General features: G+C 42.6%; 1 protein-coding gene across 7 annotated transcripts in view; it reads left to right on the top strand.

The window, feature by feature from the left end:
* The window catches only part of CRHR2 (corticotropin releasing hormone receptor 2), a 129,388-nt gene that overhangs the window by 83,202 nt on the left and 22,813 nt on the right, over positions 1–23,373 (top strand). For all 7 annotated transcript variants that reach the window (XM_052693684.1, XM_052693689.1, XM_052693688.1 and 4 more), the window contains 4 exons: positions 7,332–7,449; positions 12,436–12,589; positions 13,308–13,368; positions 18,359–18,431. In XM_052693684.1, coding sequence (XP_052549644.1) covers positions 7,332–7,449; positions 12,436–12,589; positions 13,308–13,368; positions 18,359–18,431 — 406 coding nt within the window. The remainder of the gene's footprint in view (positions 1–7,331; positions 7,450–12,435; positions 12,590–13,307; positions 13,369–18,358; positions 18,432–23,373) is intronic.

Here is a 23,373-nt window from a genome sequence, read left to right on the forward strand (position 1 = left end):
AAGTGAATCTGCTATCACCAAGATTTTAGCCACAAGACAGTGTCTGTGGAGATGGGCACAGACCTGTTCAAATCCTGGCCATGTAAATGCCTTGTGCAAGACTGTGTTGAATGATGAGCTAAAACTTGTCTGTGCTGTGTTCTCCTATTAGTGATGATGGAATGGTTTAGGGAACAGTGGACTTTTCCAAGATTTCAGAGGAATAAGGAGAGCAAAGTTTGGTCTTTGCAGGTTTGTTTGTTTGTTTCTTTTTTTCTTTGTTAGACATGAATAATGCTCAAGAGTGCCATTTTCTTCCGAAAGGAACATACGCTGTATCATTTCTGGGCAAGTGAATCAGAATGTATTAAAGCCTGGATGGTCAGAGCTACTCACCAAAAATGCACCTGCAGGTGTTTAACCACTGAAAGGTTTGATTTCCATTTTCACCCAAGGAAGCACGCATCTATGTCCCACAAAAACTCTACTGCAGGTGTTCAGCACCTACTCACCTTTTCTGTCTAATAAAAAATCTTCTATGATGCATTATTTTGTCAATAGATGTGCCACCCCTAAATAGGGAATGAATGCTTCTTCTAGTGCGTAGGCTGCTTTTGTGTGTTATGGAAGCAGCAGCTTCCTCTGAAGGTACCCAGGCTGAGAAACATTTCTACATCCTTTGGAGACCCGTCCAACTCAGGATGTTTAGTGATTCCACAGGCACACGAAGCCAGCAAACATAGGCCAACCACAGGAATGAGTGTTTGGAAACAGCAAGTTATGAATGATCTTATGTTGCCATCCCTTGCCAGATACTCTAAAATAATCATAGAATCTCGGAGCCATTAAGGTTGGAAAAGACCTCTTAAATCTTGCAGTTCAACTGTTGACCTAACTGTTGACCGTGCCCACTGACAGTGTCCTTCAGGTGCCTTATCTCCACGTTCTTCTACTGTGGTGACTCCACCACCTCCCTGGGCAATAATGAAGCAATCCACACCATGTTTTGAAGGAAATGAGGCCAAGGAGATCGTGAACAGCAGCATCAGCACCGTAGAGTTGCTTCTTTTGTGTATCTACTGAGGTGTCATCCTCAGAGGGCTGTGGCTAGCTAATGAGCATCTGCTGATCTTAAGGTAGTGTGTGTTAGGAGACAAAAATCTTGGCCTGCAAGGAAGCTTCTGCACAGGCTGAGGTAGTGCCCTATAGTTACCCATCCTGTTCATTCTCAGCTTGCTCATGGGTATTTTGGCTGCAGCCTTCCAGCACAAGAAACATCAGTTGCTTTTTGACTTACCAGCAGAATCCGCTGGGCACTGTGTTTAAGCAGAAATAGAGTTTGGAAAAAGCTTAGTGAAGCACAGATAATTCCACAGTGGGTTCCTTTTAGTGTCTGTGCCCATCCTAAGCACTGGTGGAAGCTGCTGCTAACCCTAACCCCTGCTCTCAAAATAAGGCTTCATGGCTTTCTTCCCTTGCAACTGCCCCTCATGTTTCATGTGGGAATATTTATATTACCCTAGGCAACTGCCACCAAGAAACTCATTTTCCCTGACAGCCTCTCCAGCTGCATTTTCCATCTGTAAGCAGCAGGAATACTAGAATATATACATGAGCACACAGGGAAAACTATGAGGTCCTCAGGGGAGGGTTCCATGTGGATGAAAACAAATAGGCTGTGACAGACACCCTGTATTCCCAGACAGCCTGGGAAATAGCTGTGCAGTTAGGTATTCCTCCTGCTCCGTGCCATTTATGGATTGTCTACAAGCTTTGCCTACCCTCAAAAAGACTGAAGGGGGAAAATACTTTTTTTTCAGTATTGCCCATGGTTTTCCTTCCTCCTTGTTCAGCACTCATGGAGTGGGAAGGACTCCAGCCAAGCGCTTGCAGATTTTTCATGCCAACTGTTTTCAGACAGACTTCAGGATGGCATTTAATTGGACATCATTATTAATAGAATAATATGTTAAGTAGTAGAAGGTGTCCAAGCTTCTCTAATAAAGTTGTCATTTGCATTATTTCGGTGCAGATGATTCTGCTAATTCAGCCAGCTTTCAACCATGCCAGCACATGGTGATGATTGCTAACGTTAATTATTTGTATCGTGCTTTGAATCAGACAATAGTAGCTCTGAACATCCTGAAGGAAAAAAATAGCACTGTATGGATAGAGTGAGAAGAAAAAGCATGAATCAACAGAAAGGCTACATCAGAGTTTTATCAATGCAGTTCCATAAGGCATTTGGAAGACCTCCATTTCTGAATCAGGGAGATCACCTGTATGGGAACAATGGATAAGTTTCCTGCCTTTTCAGCTCTCAGCATTTCCCAAGTCCAGAGAATGAATTTTCTAATTCTTTGCTTTCTACACCACATCATGCAATTAAGATCATTTGACTGAGATAATTAGCGGAGTGTGCTTTTCTCTATGAACAATCAGAAACCCTGCCCACTTCTGACACAGGTTGCAGCCAACTGCAGGAGAGTTTTCCTTGCTTTTCATTTGCAGCTTGTTCCTGCTATGGAAGCCTAGTTATGATATCCAGCACAGCAAGCGATTCAGGATGCCAGGGGTATGGTATTAAGTCAGAAAATGACATTTGAGCTTGAAACACGATCTGTTCTCAAATCAAATAAAGAGGTCATTATGTGCAATTTCCCACCGTACACCTGGCTTTTGATTACTAGCTAGGAGGGCCAATGAGAATTACGTTTGCTTTCACCTTAATTGCTTCTTAATTGCTTCTTTGCATCTAAGTTTCTACTATATATATATAGGGCTGAAGCTCATGCTTTTATGGGGCTCTGTGTATGCGTGCAGTGGGAGATTTGTGCTCCTGGATCACCTTGTCTGGCTCTGTTCAGCACAGAGACCTGCTGCTAGTCAAATACCCGTGTATGTAGGAAGTGGTGTCCTCCCTGCAAGTTGGAAAACTCATCATCTTTCTCTCCTTTCCAGGAAGCCCTTTTCTTTCTGCCTGCTCATTTGCTAGGTGTAACCTATGCATCTTTTCTGGCACTGCTTGCTTGCTGTATTTCAGGGGGATACGTCAGGCCCAAACTCTGCTTTCAGGCACAGCCAAAAGTGAAATTGCTGTGTGAACTGTGCTACTTCAGGGGTGTTGCCTTTTGCTGACAGCCTCAGCCTCCATGGCTCATTGGTCTGACTGAATATGGAAGCTCCAATGTCTTTATGTTTTGGCCTGACTCCTTGAATCTGTTCTGGCTGAATTGCTCCAGCATTTCTCTTTCCTACTACCCTGGGACCCATGCACCAGGGAAGAGTCAGGAGAAGAGCCCAGCCAAGGTCTCAACCAGCACATTTTGTCTGAGAAGGATCCAGAAAATATAGGAGAAGGATTTTTAGTGAAAATCCATAGCCTCAGTGCATGTTGTCTCCTCTGGGATGTGCCTGCCTAGAGATGCTGTGGATGCTCCATCCCTGGAGGTTGCCCTTAAAGGCAGGTTGGATGGGGCCCTGGGCAGCCTGAGCTGCTCTGGAGCAACCAACGCATGGCAGACGGTTGGAACTGGATGATCTTTAAGATCCTTTCCAGCCCAAACCATTCCATGATTCTGTGCTCACTGGGATGGCATCTACTGCTGCTGGTCTTGGAAGTAAAGCTGCACACCTGCATGGGCAGCAAGGGCTGCAAAGAGGCAGAAATGACAGAAACAGTGATACCTGACACGTAGATGAAGATGAAACCTTCTGTCATCCAGTATTTTAGGCTGAGGGACTTAAAATGGCTCTGTAATTCACAATTTCTTCCTAGAAGTGCTTCAGTTGTATCTGAAGCATCATTTCAGTCACCCATTTCTTCCCTTTCATGACTATTTGGCTTCCCTGTATCAGGAAAATATTATTTTCTTTATACTGTCACTGCCACACTCCAGATTGCAATGTCTCCCTGCTGAGGTAAGAATAACACCTCAATTCAGAACCTCTGAGTTGCAAGGAAATGCATTCATGCCATTCACCTGACTTTACAAGAGTTCAATTCACTAACTTGTCATACAGCACAAATTCCAGCTCCCCCTACTCACAGTAATGACGTGAGTTCCTTTTCAGGGCTGCCCGTGAAGGCAGTTATCGCTGTTCCTGGAACATTGACTTGTTTGCTTTCTCATTCCACAAAGTGAAGCCAGTAATAATTAATCATGGAGAAAGGAGCTGTGGAACCCATTGTGGAACCACAGAAGACTGTTTGTGACTTCAGGACAGGTCGTTTTTATGAATAGCAGCAGCATTTCAAAGTAAATTAAGGTGTGTAAGTTTCAGCTTGCTTCTACCTACCAAAGGCCAAGAAGATACCTGGGGAGAACAAATGACTCTGAGAATTATGAGTTTCTTCCTCAGGCTCTGAGATAATTATGAGCAGGCCGGCTTTGTCCCTCTACCAAACAGCAGATGCACTGCAAGTCTCCTCTTTGCTGTGTTGCACATCCTTCATCCTCTGTCCATCTCTTAGGTACACAAATAAAATTTATGGGTAGGCTCTGGGGACCATTGTCTCAGCCAGTATCCCTCACAGTGCTTTATCCACAGTAAATAACCATGCTGATATTCAGCAGTTCCTGTACACGAAAGAAACTTGTTCAGGTGCCTGGCAGGAGCTTTTCCCTTATGTACCAGTTGGCTTAGCCACAGTTCTCACTGCTGTGCACTGCAGCCTCCACACACTGCACTACTCTGCTGTGTCTCCCTGCCCAGCCTGAATCTGACATGCTTCTCTCGTGCTTTTCCTACCCTTGGCTATGAATTGCATTATGGACACTGTGATTTTTGTGCTAGTACTGCTTAGGAGACAGAAACACAGAAACCAAAAGAGGAAAAATGGTAACTATTCCGTGTCTGGGGTATCCTCACCATCTGAACCACTGAGAAGCTCTGCAGCACATTCAGACTTGGCACCCCTTGGCAGGGATGATCTTTGAGGTCCCTTCTGACCTGAGCTGTTTTATGATTCCGTGGTACATGTCTCAGCCTGACAGTAGTGTTGTACATTCAAATCCCAACTATTTACCCTGGCAGAGCAGTGGCCCAGCCATCACAAAAGCAGTTCCTTCCTCTCACCTGTGCCAAGGCAGGGAAGTGGGTTGGAATGTGACTGGGGAGGAGCAGCAGATCGTCCTACCCTGCTCCATCAGCTCTAAGATGTGAGTCTTTTTAGTTGGTCAAGCACAGCTTACCAGCTGTGCCACACACAGTGTCAGAAGGGAATGAGACTGCATTACATGGATGCTCATTCCTAAAAGGTGTCTTTTGATAAAGGCAGTGGGTTGTGGGAGCCAACTGTCCATGTTCCATGTCCAAAGCATTATTTGACAAAGTTTGAAGCCTCATACTGGTAAATTCCAGGTGTTGGTTGTACTTATACTTCACTTAATTTCACACCAGGACCATATCTTCCCTCATCACATTGTAATTGTGTTGGTTTTTGTTTTTAAACAAGGAATTTTGATCTTCATCATCCCCTGCATAACTTGGGAGGTCCCAACGCAGACCCTACACTCTTGCTCTTGTTGCTGAGCAGACATCACTAAAAGTCAGTCTCTGTCCTAAGCATCTACCAGTCCAAACAATAGCCAGTGCAGAGAGATGGACAAAGAAGACAGCAGTGTGAACCAAGAGGCAGCACTGAGGGCAAAGGCTGTGAGGACAGTGTATGCAAGGGTTGTCTTTGTATTCCTAGGCACAGAAAAGAAAGTGATTTTGATGACTGGGATCTTGCTGTCAGGAAAGCTCTTTCTAAGAACTTAACCAAAAGATCTGAAACAGTTTAATCCTGTTTTCTTCTCCAGTCCAATGTTGTGCTGTATGCCTAGTGGGAATCAGGTTTCTTCCAGACAGACATAGTGATGTCCTAGCATATGGGATGATGAAACTACATCTCAGCAGAGGCATAGTGCACTGGATCTGTTTTGCTGCTAGAGTTCTCAAAAGCAATTAGTTTCATGAGAGCACCTCTGTCGTTTGACCTGAATTTCCTCAATTTTAGTCCCCTGCTTCTTTCCCCACCCCCTGAAGTAGTATTTCACACTCCTTCCTTAATCAGCTAATCCTTAACCTGACAGAAGTGATTAAAACATGTAGGAGAACAGAAGCTGCAGGACATTTGTGTGCAGAATGGTCAACAAAGAACGAACCTCAATGGCATGTTTCAAAGTCAGCCTGAAGCCAGATAGGCTCTTGGGTTGGTTGCATGGTTGCTTTGAAAGCCTACCCATGAATGCTGGCCTTTGGCTGGAAGTAAAGTTTTCAAAGAACTGAGACATGTCTGCCAGATCCCCTGCTAGCACAGGTGAGCTGAGAACAACACTTTGTACCCTACATAAAAGTGAATGGATGTCAGTAGCTGGACTTCTTTTTTCTTTTTTTTTTTTTTTCCAATATTGACTCCAGTCACTGGGGCTCTGAAAACAAAACACTGATTTTACAGCCTGAGTTGTTAAACTCAGAAGCTGTTCTAACACGAGTTTGTAGGGTTATACCTCGGAGCATCGTTGTGCATTGCAGTGTGTCATATGTGGGAGGTTTTCCATTTGCTTTTTGCTGGATTGCTGAGAAGTCTTTGAGAGGGTTGTGAGGCTGAAGAACACAAACAAAATTGCTTCTGGCCCTCAGGTTGACTAATCAGGTCCTTGGAAAAATGCAGTAGGGTTTTATGATAGCAAAATGTTTGTTCTGAAGGAGGCTGGCTTGCTTGTAGTACAAAAGACCTGAGGCAGTGGCTATGTGGGCTATTGGATTGTGCCTTCTCATTTTAAGGAATCTTTGCTGTCAGTGAGATGAGCAGTTGCTAGTTACAGTGAACCAGGATTGAAAACAGCACTTTCTGCATATGTCTCATGTTACAAGCAGGGAGGCTGATATGCCAAATGGAGAATCCTACCCTGATGATCCCAGGAAGCACGCTGGCTATTTGAACCCCTATGAAAGTGGTTCTGATAACTTGGTTCCTGGAAGAAAGGCATATAGCAAGCACTACATGTTTTACCATCCATCTGCTGCTGTTTTGTATTCACACCATTTATATTCATTGTGACTACACTGCAAAGTCCAATTTTTGGCTTTGGCACAGTTCTGCCAGTTACCTGGGCCTGGCCCAGTAATTTGTTTGTTGGTGAGGATGTGCTACAGACATCCTCGCAGTCCATCATTGCTGAGCATGGCAAAGAACCTCCTTTCTCATGGAGTAAGAAGGTTATGGGTGGGAATAGATTACGAGGAACTTTGCATGTGAACAGAATTAGCCTGTGTATTTTATACACTTGTATACAACTTACTTTATATAAATGTCTATATATTCACTGTATATAATGATTTAAATCTATTTCCCCGTTTAGGAGTATCAGATGCCTTCGGAATATTATCCACTGGAATTTGATCACCACGTTCATCCTGAGAAATGTGATGTGGTTTCTGCTGCAAATGATAGATCACAACATACATGAAAGCAACGAAGTAAGTGCTTGGAGGTGGTGTGGCACACAGTTTGGAGCTGAGGCACTGAATTCATTCAGCTGATAGAAATATACCAAAGGGCACACACTCAGAGCATTTTTCATGTCCTTTCAAGGGGAAAAAAAAAACAACTTAGATTTTCTAAATTTCCATTTATTTGCTCATTGCTGAACGTCAAAATTTGTATAGTCATAATCCAGCTCTAAAAATCTCCCTAATCTTCTTTGTCCACTGAGATTTTCCATATACTTTTGCTTTGAGACACAGTATTGTGGTTCTCAAATATTCTTGTCATAGCGTCTTGCAGTGATTGCATTTCTGTGCAAAAAACATTCATTCCAGAGGACGACACCTCCACGAACAGGAACAGAAATAATTGCTTTGGCTGTTCAGGCTTTCAGTCAGCTACTTTGTCTGATGACAGCAGGCACCTTTCTGTCTGGAGCCTGAGGGGCTCTGCAGGAAATAAAAGAAATCAGACCTGAAACAGAACAGTTTTGTCCCTTTATATCTTTGTGGTTCCATTTTTCTGCTAATCCCATCTTCACTATGAGGTTGTGTGAGATGGGCTGCATCCAGGGATTCATTTCTCCAGGGATGCAAACTCTTCACTCCAGCTCCTGCTGCTTGGCTCTAGCTCTGCTCCTTTTCTTGGTCCCTTGGGGAAGGCTGAATCCTTGGAGATGAGCTCACTTAACTAATGGGAAACTAGCACAGCCAACTTAATAGCAAAGAAGACATTGCTGCTTCCTAAGTCAGCTTTCTTATGGGTGATTGAGGGTAATGGCCACTCCAAGGGACAGGGCAGATCAACACAGTAAAAAATGGGAGAGGGGCAAGAAGTGGGGCATCTTCTGTGCGTGGCACTGAGCACTCTTGATAAAAACAAGGCGTCACCAAGCTTGCATTTCTCTTATTTCTTGTGCACTCATGGAACTCCCAACTGATGCTTCTAGTTTGACTGAGGACATGGGAGCAGTCCCTCTGTTAGTACTGCAATGCCTTGCCTTACCCAGAAGCCCCAATAACATGAGGATTTTCACAGAATCACCAAGGTTGGAAAAGACCTTCAAGATCATCCAGTCCAACCATCCACCTATCACCAATAGATCTCACTAAACCACGTCCCTCAACACAGAATCCAAACGTTCCTTGAACACCACCAAGGTCAGTGACTCCACCACCTCCCTGGGCAGCCCGTTCCAGTGCTTGACCGCTCTTTCAGAGAAGGAGTATGTTTAAATTATTGAAAATAAAATATTATAAAGTAGATTTTGAAATGGATTAAAAGCGTTCTCTCATAAAGAAAAATACTCGTTCTCAGTTTTCTTGGGAAATAATTCTGCATTTCCTTGGGGAATCATTCTTTTCGATAGATCCCTTTTACAGACATTGTGCTGTTCTCAGTAGTGTTCTTCTAGTGGAACGTTCTGCTTTTAGGACTGTTTCCTGATGGCTACCTCCACAATAAACAATTTACCATTGTGTTACGGATACATACATGAGCACACCCTTCATAGTTTTGTTTTGGAAAGCAAGTGGCCTAAAGTGCAGAACTGCCCATAAAGAAAAAGCTAGACCCTTCACTGATAGCAAGCGATGTGTGCTTCTGGAGGAGATGGTTCTGCAGAAATTAAAAACCACTTCAGGAGCTCAGATATCCGTTTGTTTGAAGTCAGCTGGGCACTTAATCATCCTCGGTTAACTTTTCAAATGTGAGATTTGTGGCCTTCCAATATTTGAAGGGAGCATATAAACAAGAGGAGGTACAACTGTTTATGATGGTGGATAGTGACAGGACAAGGGAGAATAGTTTTAAACTGAGCCAGGGGAGGTTTGGGTTAAGTATTGGGAGGAAGTTTTTCGCACAGAGGGTGGTGAGGCACTGGCACAGGTTGCCCAAGGAGGCTGTGGATGCCCCATCCCTGCAGGCATTCAAGGCCAGGCTGGATGGCTCTGGGCAGCCTGGGCTGCTGGTTGGTGACTCTGCACATAGGGTTGGAACTGGATGAGCATCGTGGTCCTTTTCAACCCAGGCCATTCTGTGATTCTGTGATTCTGTGATCCCACAGTTTGGAAGAGTTTGGAAGAGTGGTACTGAAGTCTTCAGTACCATGATAAAAATGAAGCCCAAGATTCTAAGTTTTTTAGTCTTATCTATGCATAACTATATTTCTGTTCAAGTAGGTACTCCTTTAAGAAGATAGAGCTTTCATTAGTTCCATCTTTGCTTTGTGTTTCTGTCATTTTCAGGCTATGAAAGATAGTGGGATATGAGCTTTACTGCTGATAGTTCTGTGCCGTGTGGTTTGCTTTCTGGATAATACTGAAATATTAATGCAGATTTTTACAGTTATTTTGGAGTAATCCATTGCACTTAGAGACTCAACTGTGTTTTAAAATGGCACCACAAAATGCCCAGGAAAATATAAACCAGTGAAGACAAAGCAGATCCTCACATGGCTCAGTTTACCATTGCTCACCTTTTCTCCACAAAATACCTCAGGCTTTTTTGGGGAGAGTGCTTTATACAAACTTAGTGGCCGTGCTCTTATTGTGATGGAAGTCAGCGACAAAACAATGCCTCCAAAACCAATGGGAGCAGCATAATTTATGGCAGCTCATCACGTTATCTCTTTGGGGTTAATCAGAGGAGACTAAATCATACATTACAGAAACGTAGAGGACTCAACATGAAAACGTTTTGCATGAAATTGTGCTGATGCTAATAAATCAAGAAGGGGAAGTGCTGGAATGGTGGATACATGGGAGGACCGAGTGTCCTCTGGCAAATAAATGAAATGGCATAAATTAATGAGTTCTGCTAATTGGGTTTATTATTTGATAATCTCAAATGCACGATTCCGATAGGAATTGCGTGGAGTCGTTAAAATTCATTTTGTTCTGGTTTCCTATGGAAACGGTGCAGAGGGAGATCTGACAGCCTTCGTGTGTGTGGGTCTGTAGGTGCCCCTGCTCGTTCACAACCCACGCTGCAATGCCACTCAGTTCTGACAGAGGAGCAGCAGGTTGAAGTACAATTAGCTGTACAGTTCGTTTGAAAAGAAGAAAGGCTGTGTAAGTTTTACAGCCGATGGGAAAGGGCAGAACAAGTGTCAGTGTCACATGGGAGCGTTTACATGAGATTGAGGTCACAGGGAAGGATTTAATTCATGTTTACACCTTCTTAGACAGCAAAAGCAAATATGAGACTGAGTGCTTTAGGAAAAATGGTCTTAGTAGTTTGGGAGTCAATCAGGAATGAAACCAAAGTGCTTGGTAGTAGCCAGAAATAGAGAGGAGGGGTTCCTTCTCATTCTACTTCATTTAGGCTGAACAGAGAGAGAAAAAATATCTAGTTCGCTTACACTAAACTTGGAAAGGGTAGATAAGAGCAAAACAAGGGGAAATGGTTTTAAGTTGAGGGAGGGAAGATGTAGGTTGGATGTCAGGGGGAAGTTCTTTACAGAGAGAGTGATGAGGTGCTGGAACAGCTGCCCAGAGAGGCTGTGGATGCCCCGTCCATCCCTGGAGGTGTTCAAGGCCAGGTTGGATGGGGCCCTGGGCAGCCTGGTCTGGTATTAAATGGGGAGGTTGGTGGCCTGCATATGGCAGGGGGTTGGAGATTCGTGATCCTTGAGGTCCCTTCCAACCTGGATCATTCTGTGATTCTGTGAATAAAGGAAGTTCATCTTCTGCTGAGTGGTTCTGTTTTTAAGTCCCATTGAAAGGATCAGGGCAAACTACATTTCAACTCTTGATGAAATTACACAGACATGAAAGGCCATAACAAATCCAAAAGGATTTTTTCTTTCTGTTTGTTGAAGCTCAGTAAAACAGAAGCAATTGCCACTTATCAATGCACTATCATTTTGTGTCCGTGTTTCTTGCCCAATGAGTTTTTAGTCCACAGAATTCTGCTGGGTTTGAAAGTGCGTCTGTTGCTCTTTTGAATGCATAGAGATCATCAGTACCCAAGCAGATGAGGTCCAAAATGAAATTAACTGAGGGTCAAAAGTTTCGAATTCTTCAGTAGAGATAATTAAAAGGCTGGAGAATGGTGAGACCGAAAATGACATTCGTGCTACCAGCTAACATAGGTAATTAATGTCATGCTTCAGGGAATACACCGAATGCATGCTTGGCCAGGAAGGGCTTTTCCCAGACTTCTGTGTGTAGAGCTATGGAAATCACCATCAGCAGCTACTTAATGAATGATTGTTGGGTTGTTACCATCTGCCTCTCTGTGGATGATTGCTTGTTGCACAGCTGTGCTCTCCCTGCACACAGCCATAGGGAGCTGCTTACACTGAGCCTGACCAAAAAGTATTGTGATGTTATGATGAAATTCATGGCTGCCATGTGCAGTACTGCAACTTAAACAAATGGCAGTGCTGCAAAGACACAAATGGCAGGAAGAGACGGGATGAAATAGTTGATAAACACATAGCTTAAAAGAAAAATATCCTTTTTTTTCCCCAAAATGTCAGTATTGCTCCTTCAGTGGAAGTGAAATGGGACTGCAACGTTAACTTTTATCTTAAATTTTCTTCAAATTGCTCAGCAGATAAGTAGTACTGCCTAAGAGATGCTCACGCTCACAAGCTGTCCTTGGAAATGGTCCCAGGCTAAGGCTGTGCCACTGTGGAAGATCTCCTGTAGTCCAGTGGCTGCCTCCTCTTGTTTTCTTTCCACATGGCTGCTTGCAGACTGCTCAGGAGGGCACATCTCCTGGCATGTCAGCTTCCATACCTGCTTGGGGCAGAGACTCGTGCATGCTGTGGGCAAAGCCAACCCTCAGCAGAAAGTGACAGATACAGCTGTGAGCTCCCAACTGCAGCTAAGATACCACAGTTCCAAGTCCCAGGCATAAATGTGCACTCTTTGAATGACTTCTGTCATTGATTTTAAGAGATGAGCGAGAAATGGCGTCTTTGAAATGGTCTTACCATTATTTCAAGATGTTATTTCCTGTCTCCTTTCCAGCCCTGGTGTCGGTGTATTACCACTGTCTACAATTATTTTGTGGTGACCAACTTCTTCTGGATGTTTGTGGAAGGCTGCTACTTACATACTGCTATAGTGATGACCTACTCCACGGATAAGCTGCGGAAATGGGTCTTTCTCTTCATTGGATGGTGTAAGTGCCTCGTGGATTTAAAATGGTGTTGTATGGTGCTGAGCATTAAAGTGATATGAGAACAAGAGCAGCGAGACAGGTTACAGGGAAAGGGGGAAATGGAGATGGGAACTTCCCAAGCACTTCTTCAAGAAAATATATATGGTTAAGAGTAGCTGGATCCTTTAGAAAAGAGCAAAAAAGAATGAATTCTAACCTAGCAGGAAAACAAGAGACTCTCTTCAACCCGTTTCACAAGTTCAGGGCACAACTCAAATTTGTTGAAGATGCTGAAATTCAAATTCAACTAAATTTACAGTCTTCTTGCAACCTGGGAAATAAACATTCAAGCAATACCCACCTCCAAATACTCTCTATAAAACTTTATAGAAAACCATATAAATTGGAGGAAAATGAAATGGGACCAGAATTACCTATGAATGAACCAAAATGTTCCGGTAACGTTTAGAGAAAAATAATATGTATTTATGTTGTTAATAATTTTATTAACTTTTCTTACTAGTACTGAATTTCTTTTCTTGTCGATACCATTCTTTAATACATAAAGAAGTCACAGCAATTGCAGTGTCTCACATATACCAAGATAGGACCGCTTGCATTTAGTCTACCAGTGCATTAAGCAAGACTTCCTATGCTCACTACAAACCTCTCTCTGTATCTGTATCATCAACACATAAATGGACTGCGATTAAATAATGGATTTGGTTTGTTGTTGCAGGTATTCCTTGCCCAATCATCATTGCGTGGGCCATTGGCAAACTGTATTATGAAAATGAGCAGTAAGTGACGTTAACATTTGTGTTTATGTGGCTGTCTAAATAAATTAGGAAATTCCTACAGGCTGAACTAAGAATTTAGAAATTAGGCTGTTTGGAAAGAGAAAAGGTCAGATCCCCTTCATGTAAACCCAAACAATCTCAAATTTCGGAGCCCTATCTGAGCCAGCTCCTAGAGTATCGATAGTTTCTCAAATCTCCTTCACCAAACCCCTGTGTTCTCATTTGATAGCTCTGTGTCTGATTTACAGTCAGGTTAATCTCCTTCAATGAGAGTCCTGCTCGAAACATTGGTGAAAACTACAGTTGAGTGCTAAAGGGTGTGCAGAATTCAATTGTCAGCATGCCAATAGTCTGGTGGTTGGAGTTCTTGCATTTCTGGTTCTCTCTCTTCCACCTGAAAACAGATAAGTGCATGAAATTGAAAAATAAGGGAGATAAACAGGCATCTGCGTTGGGATTTTTTCTTCAAACTTTGATATTGGTCAGATATACCTTGTGCTTTGCAACTGGTGTTTGGATCAACATCTGCTGGCTGTTACAGCCCACTTCTCTTAACCGTAAAGAAGTTCTTTGCTTTCCAGATCTGTTATTCATATGGCCACCCTGTCTGTTTACCTGATTAAATGTGTCTGCCTCGTAGGTTTCTGAATTTGCACTTATCTGTAGTATGATTAGTGGTGATCAAACAGTAAATGCTGACTGGGGTGCATTTCATCTCATCTGGAAGGAGATGTCCAAAGTAGGTTGGATGAATGTGATGTGCACGCACTATTTCTTTCTCCTAGAGAGAAAGGAGTCTAGAAGGAAGAAGGATAGGATGAGTGGTTGAGCTATGGGTATCCACACTGTGGGAGGAATTCTGTTCTGCACTACTAAATTCCTCTTCTCTGCTCCCCACTGAGTGTGGAACCCTTGACCAGTCTCTCCTTTATAGCTTTAGTGGTGACTTTGAAGGTTATAATCCAGTTCCCAGCAGTTACACATACTGACAGTCATACTACACTCTTTCACCAAGAAAAATGTTCTGTGTGATGCCATCCCAGTCTGCAGTGATCACATGAGGGAATCCATTATGTAGTTGCAAAATGGGAAGAAAATCTTCATTTGGAATCTGTTCCTTGTGTGTTCAAGTCAAGCAGCCTCGGATGACCAAATTTCCCCAGTTTCCATGCTCACAGACTTTCTTTTCTCTGTGTAAGTGAAGACTTCAATGTTCTGGGTCTCACGGTCAGGCTCCTTGTAGCTGTTGCCTTGCACAGGGCAGCATGGAGCTGTCTTACTGTGATCATGATGCACACTAGATGGATGGATAGAGAAGCCACTGCATCATTGGTACCACTGCCTCCTTTCACCATCACCTCCGTGCCTGCAATGTGAATGTTAAAGAATCTCACTTCGATGTACCTTGCTTAGATGAGAAGGAAGACATGATAGGTTTATGTTGGCATGTATGCCACCTTTCAGCAGTGAAATGTAACTTGCCCAGATTCATCACAACGTGGCATTGTGAAAGAAAGAAGGATGCATAATACTGACAGCAGGTCAAGAAGGACAAAGTGATGCTGTTCACTGTTCTGAATCTTATTTGGTATCTAGGATGCTCTTGAGTACCTAGACTAAACCTCTCTGTCTTGGGTGGATTATGAAATGGAGCTTAAGCATATAAATTCATATCATGGGCAAATCTGTGGGCTCTAACTCATATACATCATTTGGCTCACATGGTTGCTGATCAGGAAGGTTCCAGGTTTTCTTGGCTGACCCAGACAACTTAACCAAATGCCTCGGGATGCTTTCATCTTTATGCTGATGTCTGGCTTGTAGCAAAACATCCACGATGACCTCATTGTACATCACAGCTGCTCCAAATCTGTTGTGCACTGAGAATGTCCTTTTGGCTTCTGCCCACAGTAGTGTGAGGTGTAACGACCGAGAGCCTTAGTGCCAGTGGTGGGGCCAGGACTCCTGATCTTCATCACTCTGCTTGAGAAACTGAGACTGTATGCATGATGCTTTGGTGGCATTCCTTTGATCTGAAACATGCACACACAAAGGCAGAACTCTTGTAAATGAAGAGCTGTTGAGGGCATTAAGCTATAAGGCAAAGGATATTAAGTGAAATCTACTTTTCACATCTGTAGTAATGTCTATGGAGGGGAGACTCAGCAAAGTGAATGAACTGGAGCAAAACAAGAAGTGAATTTGCTGAGAGCCTGTCAGTTGTCATAAATATTCAGTCATCTTCTCAAGCACATGATATTCCATTTAAACTGTAGTATGAGTTTTTTGGATCCTGAACTGGGGTTCATGTTTTGCAACTCATAGTAGCTTGAAAGATTAAGATAATGCACAATTGCTCTTCAGTATTGAGGGAGTGTTTGTTTATTCTTGCAGAGATTAAAAAGAAAAAAGAAAATGGCTTTACATACGTAATTTCACACAGCTGGGATTAAAACTCTGATGCACCGTGTGATTGTCAGTGTTTTAGATTTCTCTTTTTGGTTTTAAAGAAACGTGTAGTGCAGGTTTTACTGTAAGAATAAGGGCTTATGTTGGATTTGGAACAAGAGTTAAGATGGCAGACAGTCTGCAACACACCAGCTAAGGCCTCAATCTGTTAAGTTAGACTGAAGGTATGAAGTACAGCAAAATAGATGTAGATATATGTAGTGTCACCAGCACTTACCTATCCTCTGTCCTCACTCCGCTGATTTAATGGGCAGATTAGAAATGTTTATATTGCAAACTAAAAATACAGCCTAATTATAGCATAACAAGATGAATACCATCCTAGAAAAGCTTTCTGTATCTTTTTTTCTCTACTGACTACAAAAGGAATCTGGAAAGTCAAACTTGCCTGTGTTGTATTAGCCTACTTTGGCAACAACCTGATTCCCTCAAATTTTGTGGACGTGTTTATATATACATTGTTATTTCAATACAACTTTGGTCTCATACTGAGCTTCAGACAGTAAATGTTAGTATTATCTCTTCAGTATGATCTTGCAGTTAAGCAATACTTGAATTCCAGAGAGCAGTGAGCAGCCTTTGCTCTGTAACCTCATTTTGTGCTCTACCAGTGCCCTTCCAGATTTTCTTTGGATTTCTTCTAGCCCACAGAGTCCTGCTCCATGTCTCAGTCTCTTATTGGTCCCATTTGAATTCTTCTGCTAGAATAGCCAGCTTCCTAGAAACTCCTTATTAGCTTTCGGTTCTACAATTTTCAGGCAATCTGTAGTAGTTGCCTCAAAATGCCCTTCAAAAACATCTCTCAAATCCAAGTTCTGGAGAGTTGCATTTCCTGCCTTGGCATATCTTACACTTCTTCTTTTTTCATTTCTTTCCATCTCTCTAATCCAAAAAAAAAAAAAAAAAAAAAAAAGTTTCATTCTATTAAAGCTGCCTTGGGGATTCTTCTTGGAAGAGCAATTGGCTGCAGAAAGTACTTTATTCCAAGTCTCGTTCTTACTGCCAGATTTTGGGAGATTAGTTGCAAAATTATCAATTTACACTAATTTGCAGTCAGTGAACCAGGGAATAACAGATGTGTTTTATACCTCTAAAATATTCAAAGCCCATCATTCATTTGAACCTTAAAATATTACAGAAAAGCAGCCAGTTTTGTGGTACTGAATTGTGTTCCTAGAAACCTACTGCGTATCTCAACGTTTCTGTGGGTTCACATTGATAAGAGCATTTTGCAGTGAGCAAACAGTTCCTTCTGTTTTAGCAAGCAATGCCTTTTGGAGAAAGATAGGCTTTGGGGCACTGTCTGAGTGAAATTGTTTCCATTTGAGCTGCCTCTGCTTGTTTTATTGACTTGTGAGTCTTACAGACTGCAAACTGTGGAAGCAACAAGTAATACATCTTTCATGTTTGTAAAAGTGCAGATCTGCATCCTTATCAGTGGTCCTCTTGGCTCAGTAACTGCCCTTGTTTTCATGTCTCCAGCCCCACCAGCCTTATATTTAGTGACAAGACTAATGCAGAGAAGACATCATTTTTGCAGATTAGTGTAGCGTTCACAAAGAGAAAGAGCCCTTGTACACTTGGAGTCCAAAACCTACTTCCTAAGGGACAAGATTTGGAGCTGCAATAACATAAGCCTTAAGGCGTTATGGCATCATGGCAGCAAAGTTGTCCCTGCTTGGTGGAACCAGTATCCAGACGTTGTGGCCATGTCTGTAGTACTAAATCAGATGAGCCTGAAGTCACTAGTGGGACCAGTTCAAACATGGTCTGAGTAGCCTGTGGACTGCTGGGGAGATTCTCTAGATCATAACAACTCCAGATTTGTTCCCTTGAATTGTCTGGGAGTTGGCTGTTGTCTGGACTGCAACAGAACTACACCAAGGGCAATGTAATGCTGTAAATCATTGAGTCTGTGCCTGAACTTTGTTCCTGTGGTTTACTTGTGGTTTCATTTAACCCAAGTTCTTTCCCTTTTAGTAATGTTGGATCAGGTGTTTGCTAGCTTTTATTTTCTTTGTATTAAGTGCTGAATTTGGTGTTCACCAGCTTGGTTCAAAGCCAGCTGGATGAAATGCATATTCATCCAATACCTTATTTAGACATTATTTCCTTGCAACTTGAGACACATTTGACATAATAGCTTTCTTTGAAGGGTGTGTGGGCATTGCAACAAGTAACAGACTTCTTCCTTAAAAATAATCTCTTTCATCCCTTTCAAACCCAGAAGGTTACATCTTTTGTGTCCTCTGATAGCGAGTTCTCACTTTTCTTGGAAACAGTTATATAGACAGTGATCAAAACAATAGTTGGAACATTAATTTTCTGATGGGGTGGGAAAGTGGAGCTGAGACCTGTGTCCAAAACAAAAGAAGGCCTTGTAACAGAAAACTCCATCAGTGATGATTATATACATAATTAAAGAAGTTAGAATATAATGTATCTCCACTGTGTCCTTGATATTACAATCTACCTTCATTCCTTTTATAAACAGCTTTCTCATTTGTTTTGTTTCTTACAGATGCTGGTTTGGAAAAGAACCAGGGAAATATATCGACTACATATATCAAGGGCCAGTGATTCTTGTTCTTCTGGTAAGGATTTATGTGGGTGGAAGGACACTGCCATGTCCCATTGAGGGATATTTCACAAGTACCTGTGAAGTTCCACTTGTACTTTCAAATACAATAAGACACAAACGAGGTGAAGCGCCTTCACCTTGGTAGCTAACACTGCACGTCAAAAATTGCTGCCATCTGTTTTTGGTTGTTTCCTTGACCTTAGGGGTTCTTCTCTCCTCCTTTGTAATGCTGCTTGCATTCCTTTGTAGAATCTTTTGAGGTGTAGCAAGGAAGAACATTCAAAAACAGTAAGCATGCGATAACATCTGCTTCTCCACTTGAGGCTCTTGAGAACTAGATCACTTCCATCCTGCAAACTGATTAAAGAAAAGTAGCAATTGTGGTAAGGAATTGCATTTCCTTGTGCAGTCATCTGCATCTCCTCTATCCCCATTATTGCAGTGTATTTATCTGTAGGCCTTCATACTAACTTTCCTTCTCAGAGCTGCACACAATTAAAGGCTGTTTGTCTGTGTAGCCAGCGCTCTGTCCTCTGTGCCAACCAACAGCAGGCAGAGAAGTTAGGAAGTTTACTCAGAAACTGTTCTGGACCTTCAACATAAAAACACAGATGCTTTCCCAGGACGTACTTTGTGTGGATGGGCAAGATCAACACTATTAGAAAGGACAATATGGAGAAAAGCCAATCTTCTTACCACAGTAAGAGCCAACTGGGAAGAAGACAGATGTCCTGGCAAAGTTGCCAGGCTCAATGGATTCCCTTTCACTTAGGGCACCAAAAAAGGTTGTAACTGTCCTTAATGCTACTCCAGCCTCCATGGAGTAGGTATAAATGCCTCAGAGCTTCTTCAAGGTTAAAAAGCTTTTTCAAAACTAAGCCTTGAGTTCTCACCTTGTCAGGTCTGTGCTTTTCATGTGATTCTGCATGAACTTCTCTGTTGCCTAGGATGCCAGCTACTAATCTAATTGTTTCCTAACCTGGATGTAGGAAAGTTAATTGCTGAATTAACTGTTACGATGAGGCAAATAGATCACACTGCATGTAGCTGGAAAGAGAAAAAAGGTCTGCTTTTATGTAAAAATTCTTTACAGTGAGAAATATATTTGGGGTGACGCGCAATATAATTGTAAGTGAACTCACTGATACGGAGACCAACTCGCATGCAAATCCTATTTAAATAATGCAAATTAGCAGTCCTGTAGTATTCAAAACATTTCGTTTTTACATCATGGCCTAGGAGTCTGAACTGTGAATCTATCATAGATCCTTTGTGTCTCTCTAGAAATCCACAAGATCTGTAAAAACCTTGCATGTCACTGCTGGTGGCTACCATAGGTAGATCAGAATCATAAGAATCACCAAATAGCCCTTTCTGCATAATGGCACCAGAGAGGAATGACAAATGAAAGAACAGTTGAAGGCTCTGTCTATACAGACCATTTGCTCTGCCTGTAATTTAGAGCAGCCCTTAAAACCCTTTAATCCAAACTGATAACCAAACCAAATCCTGAGCACTCCCCATAGCTAGCGAGCTAGTGACCAAGCAACCAACCAACCTGACCTATTAAACCATTCCACATTGCTTTGCACTTGAGTTCTACTTAAAGCACTAATAAGCCATCAACAGTAATTGTACAGTGGGGTGGGGAGCAGCAAGGTAAAGCCCTTTCTTTGTTTTCCTCATGCTTCCTCCCATCAGAAAGCACTGCAGAGTGGGGGAAGGAGCTCTCTGCAAATGTGTTCTGAAAGGTGAATCTGAAAACTTGTGTTACAGTACAGCCCTGATTACCAAAATGTGTTGTGGTTTTTGGCTTTTCTTTAAATAACTGTTAAGTCTTGTGTTTGTAATTAAGGATGAGTGGCTTTACAATGTGTTAAAGCAAGCTGACAGGCTCATGTTGTGCTTGTTATGCAAGTTAAACTGTACATAATGATTCAAGCATCACTTAGAATCACAGAATCTTTTGAACTGGAAGAGTCCTTTAAAGATCATGTAGTCCAACTCCTCTGCAATGAACAAGGACACCCACAGCTCCATCAGGTGCTCAGAGCCCCATCCAGCCTGACCTTGAGTGTCTGCAGGGATGGGGCACCACCACCTCTCTGGGCAACCTGTGTTCCTCACCACCCTTGCTGTAATAAACTTCTTCCTTATGTGCAATCCAAATCACCCCTCTTTTACCTTGAAACCATTTTCCTTTGTCCTGTCACAACAGACCCTGCTGAAGAGTCTGTCCACTTCCTCACATCCCCCCTTTCAATACTGACAGGTCGCTCTCAGGTCTCCCTGGAGCCTTTTCTTCTCCAGGCTGCACAGCCCCAGCTCTCTCAGCCTATCCTTTTAGGGAGGTTTTCCATCCCTGGGATCGTTTTCATGGCCCTTCTCTGGGCACACTGCAACATGTCCACATCTCTCCTGTACTGAGGACTCCACATCTGGGTGCAGTGCTCCAGGTGAGCTCTCACAGCACAGAGCAGAGGGGCAGGATCCCCTCCCTCACTCTGCTGACCACCCTGCTTTGGACGCAGCCTATTTAGTGTCCTTGGAGTTACTCACACTTTCAAGGATGCTGTGAGAAGTACTGAAATGAAACCACTGAAATTTAGTGTCTGCCATGAGCCATGGTAACACAGTCAAACATGTTACCTCTTCCTCTGCCTTATCATATATGGGAGCAAAGCACTGCATCCAGCTGCCTGCTTTTCTCTTCCTGTAACTGAAAAGTGGCCATTAGAAATGCAGGGCACAAAGATTTTAAAAACAACACAGCTCTGCCCCTGACCTCATTACAGCTACAAGTTGGATTTGATCTAATGAAGAATTAAAATTGTTGGGTAGACTGAGCTTCATGTTTTACAAAAGAACATCCAGGATTAATTCTGAGAGAGAGCCATCCTAGAGCTGGAAGATAAGGAGATATAAATGCTACTAGAAGAAATCAATGTTATTTCCAAATGAGGGCTCAGTCTTAAAAGTCCATTAAATTATATGTCCATATGCAAGCACTCAGCCTGTGGCCATTAAAATTGGTTTCACACACAGAGAAGGAAGCTTTAACTAATGCAGATAATTGTATTTCTTGGTTAGTTGAGAGCCAAATGCCCGGTGTACAGCTCAGCTGAGTTCTGGTCACTTGTTAGGCAAAACCAGAATCGTATTCTTCAAGAGGGATCATTATACCAGCCCATGGCAATACAGAATCATAGGATCACTAAGGTTGGAAAAGACCTCCGAGATCATCCAGACCAACCATCCACCTACCACCAATATTTCCCACCAAATCATGTCCTTCAGAACAATATGACTGGAGTTGATAAATATTCTCAGTTCCAGAGGGATGAAAAGTACTTTTAAAGATGCTGAGCCTCTTTAAAAGATGGGATTTCATCTGTCAAATGTTATTTCCGCTGGTTTTGATCTCTCGTTTGTCTCTATGCTCTGGACTGCTGCGGTCTAAGAAAGCATAACACTAAGGAACAGATCTGATCATTACTGGGGAAAATTTAGGTTGGCTGAGAATAAAGCCTTTTTGATCATGCTGACTGTCCTGAAGTTCATCGTTAAACCATATTACTTTGTTATGTCTCAGTGCATGAGGACTTTGAACAATGCAGAAGGCATTTGTTCGATGGATTTCTTTAGAAGAAACTTCAACGTTGACCTGCATTAAAACAGTTTCAGAGACAAAGGAGGCTGGATATGAATTCTGATCCTAGGAACCTGTGACAAAGATTGTGAAGTAGAAAATGTCCTTAGTCATTCTCCATTGTTTAATTCCTGACTGCACATTGGCTTCGACGCATCCCGGGAGAGACTGAGCCATTCAGTGCTCAGATTCAATTTCTGGTAACAATGGAAAATGACACGGTTGGTTATTTTCTGTTCAAAACAGTGGATTTTTTTTTTAATTGTTATTTTTTAGTGTTATTACTATGACATCTTTCCTCAGAATGGCATAACCAAGTTTTCATCGTACATCCCTGTCACAAAGTAAAGAAGGGGCAAAGGGCTGGAAATGCATGCCAGGGAATTGAATGTCAGCATGAATTTATTAAGAAAAATGCATTACTTACATGCAATTTTAAATGTAATTCCTGTCGAAGAGCTGGTGAATCATGAAAACACGGCAAGACTGGAGGAAGAGCCTCAGCAAACAGGCTCCAGGGATGGCTAACTGAGCTGCATTTTTTCTCATTAACAGTTGTTGTGCACTGACCCCAGATGTGAACCACACTGTGATCTTTCTCAGAGCTAAGCCTGTTACATTTTCAGTTTTTCAAACAGGCATTTCAAATGTTTAGGATTTTTTCAAACGTTACATTCAACTTGAACAGCTATTTGGTCTTCATGAAGTGACATTGCTGCTCTAGGTCTCAGATTCTCCAGCCATAAAGCAAACCTGAAGACATTTCTCTTCCTTTATGATGCGCTTTGAGATCCCTGGATGCTGTAGAAGAATGAAATGCCCCTGAAGAAAATGGGCTCACCCTTAGAACGATCTTGACCAGGAAACAGCTGACACGTGGTCTTTGTGATGTGCTAATTAGCAATGATTTAGCATTCATGCTGAGAAAGCTGGGGCTATTCAACCTGGAGAAGAGAAGGCTTTGCAGGTACCGTGTAGCAGCCTTGCAGTACTTAAAGGAGCCTACAGGAAAGCAAGTTTTGTCAGGGGGTGTAGTGATAGGACAAGGGGGAAGGGTTTAAAACTAACAGATGGGAGCTTTAGATTGGGCATTAGGAAGAAATTTGCTCCTATGAAGTTGGTGAGGCACTGGCATTGGTGCCTAGAGAGCTGTGGGTGCCTGTCCCTGGAGGTAACCCAGGTCAGGCTGGATGGGCTGTGGGTAACTTGGTCTGATGGGACTGGATGGACTTTAGGTCCCATCCAACCCCAGCCATGCTGTGATTTTTGGGGGTGTGATCAAAGTTTGCCACAGTACTCAACCTCA

This window comes from Tympanuchus pallidicinctus, unplaced genomic scaffold (genome assembly GCF_026119805.1).
Source record: "Tympanuchus pallidicinctus isolate F22 unplaced genomic scaffold, pur_lepc_1.0 scaffold3, whole genome shotgun sequence".
NCBI lineage: Eukaryota > Metazoa > Chordata > Aves > Galliformes > Phasianidae > Tympanuchus > Tympanuchus pallidicinctus.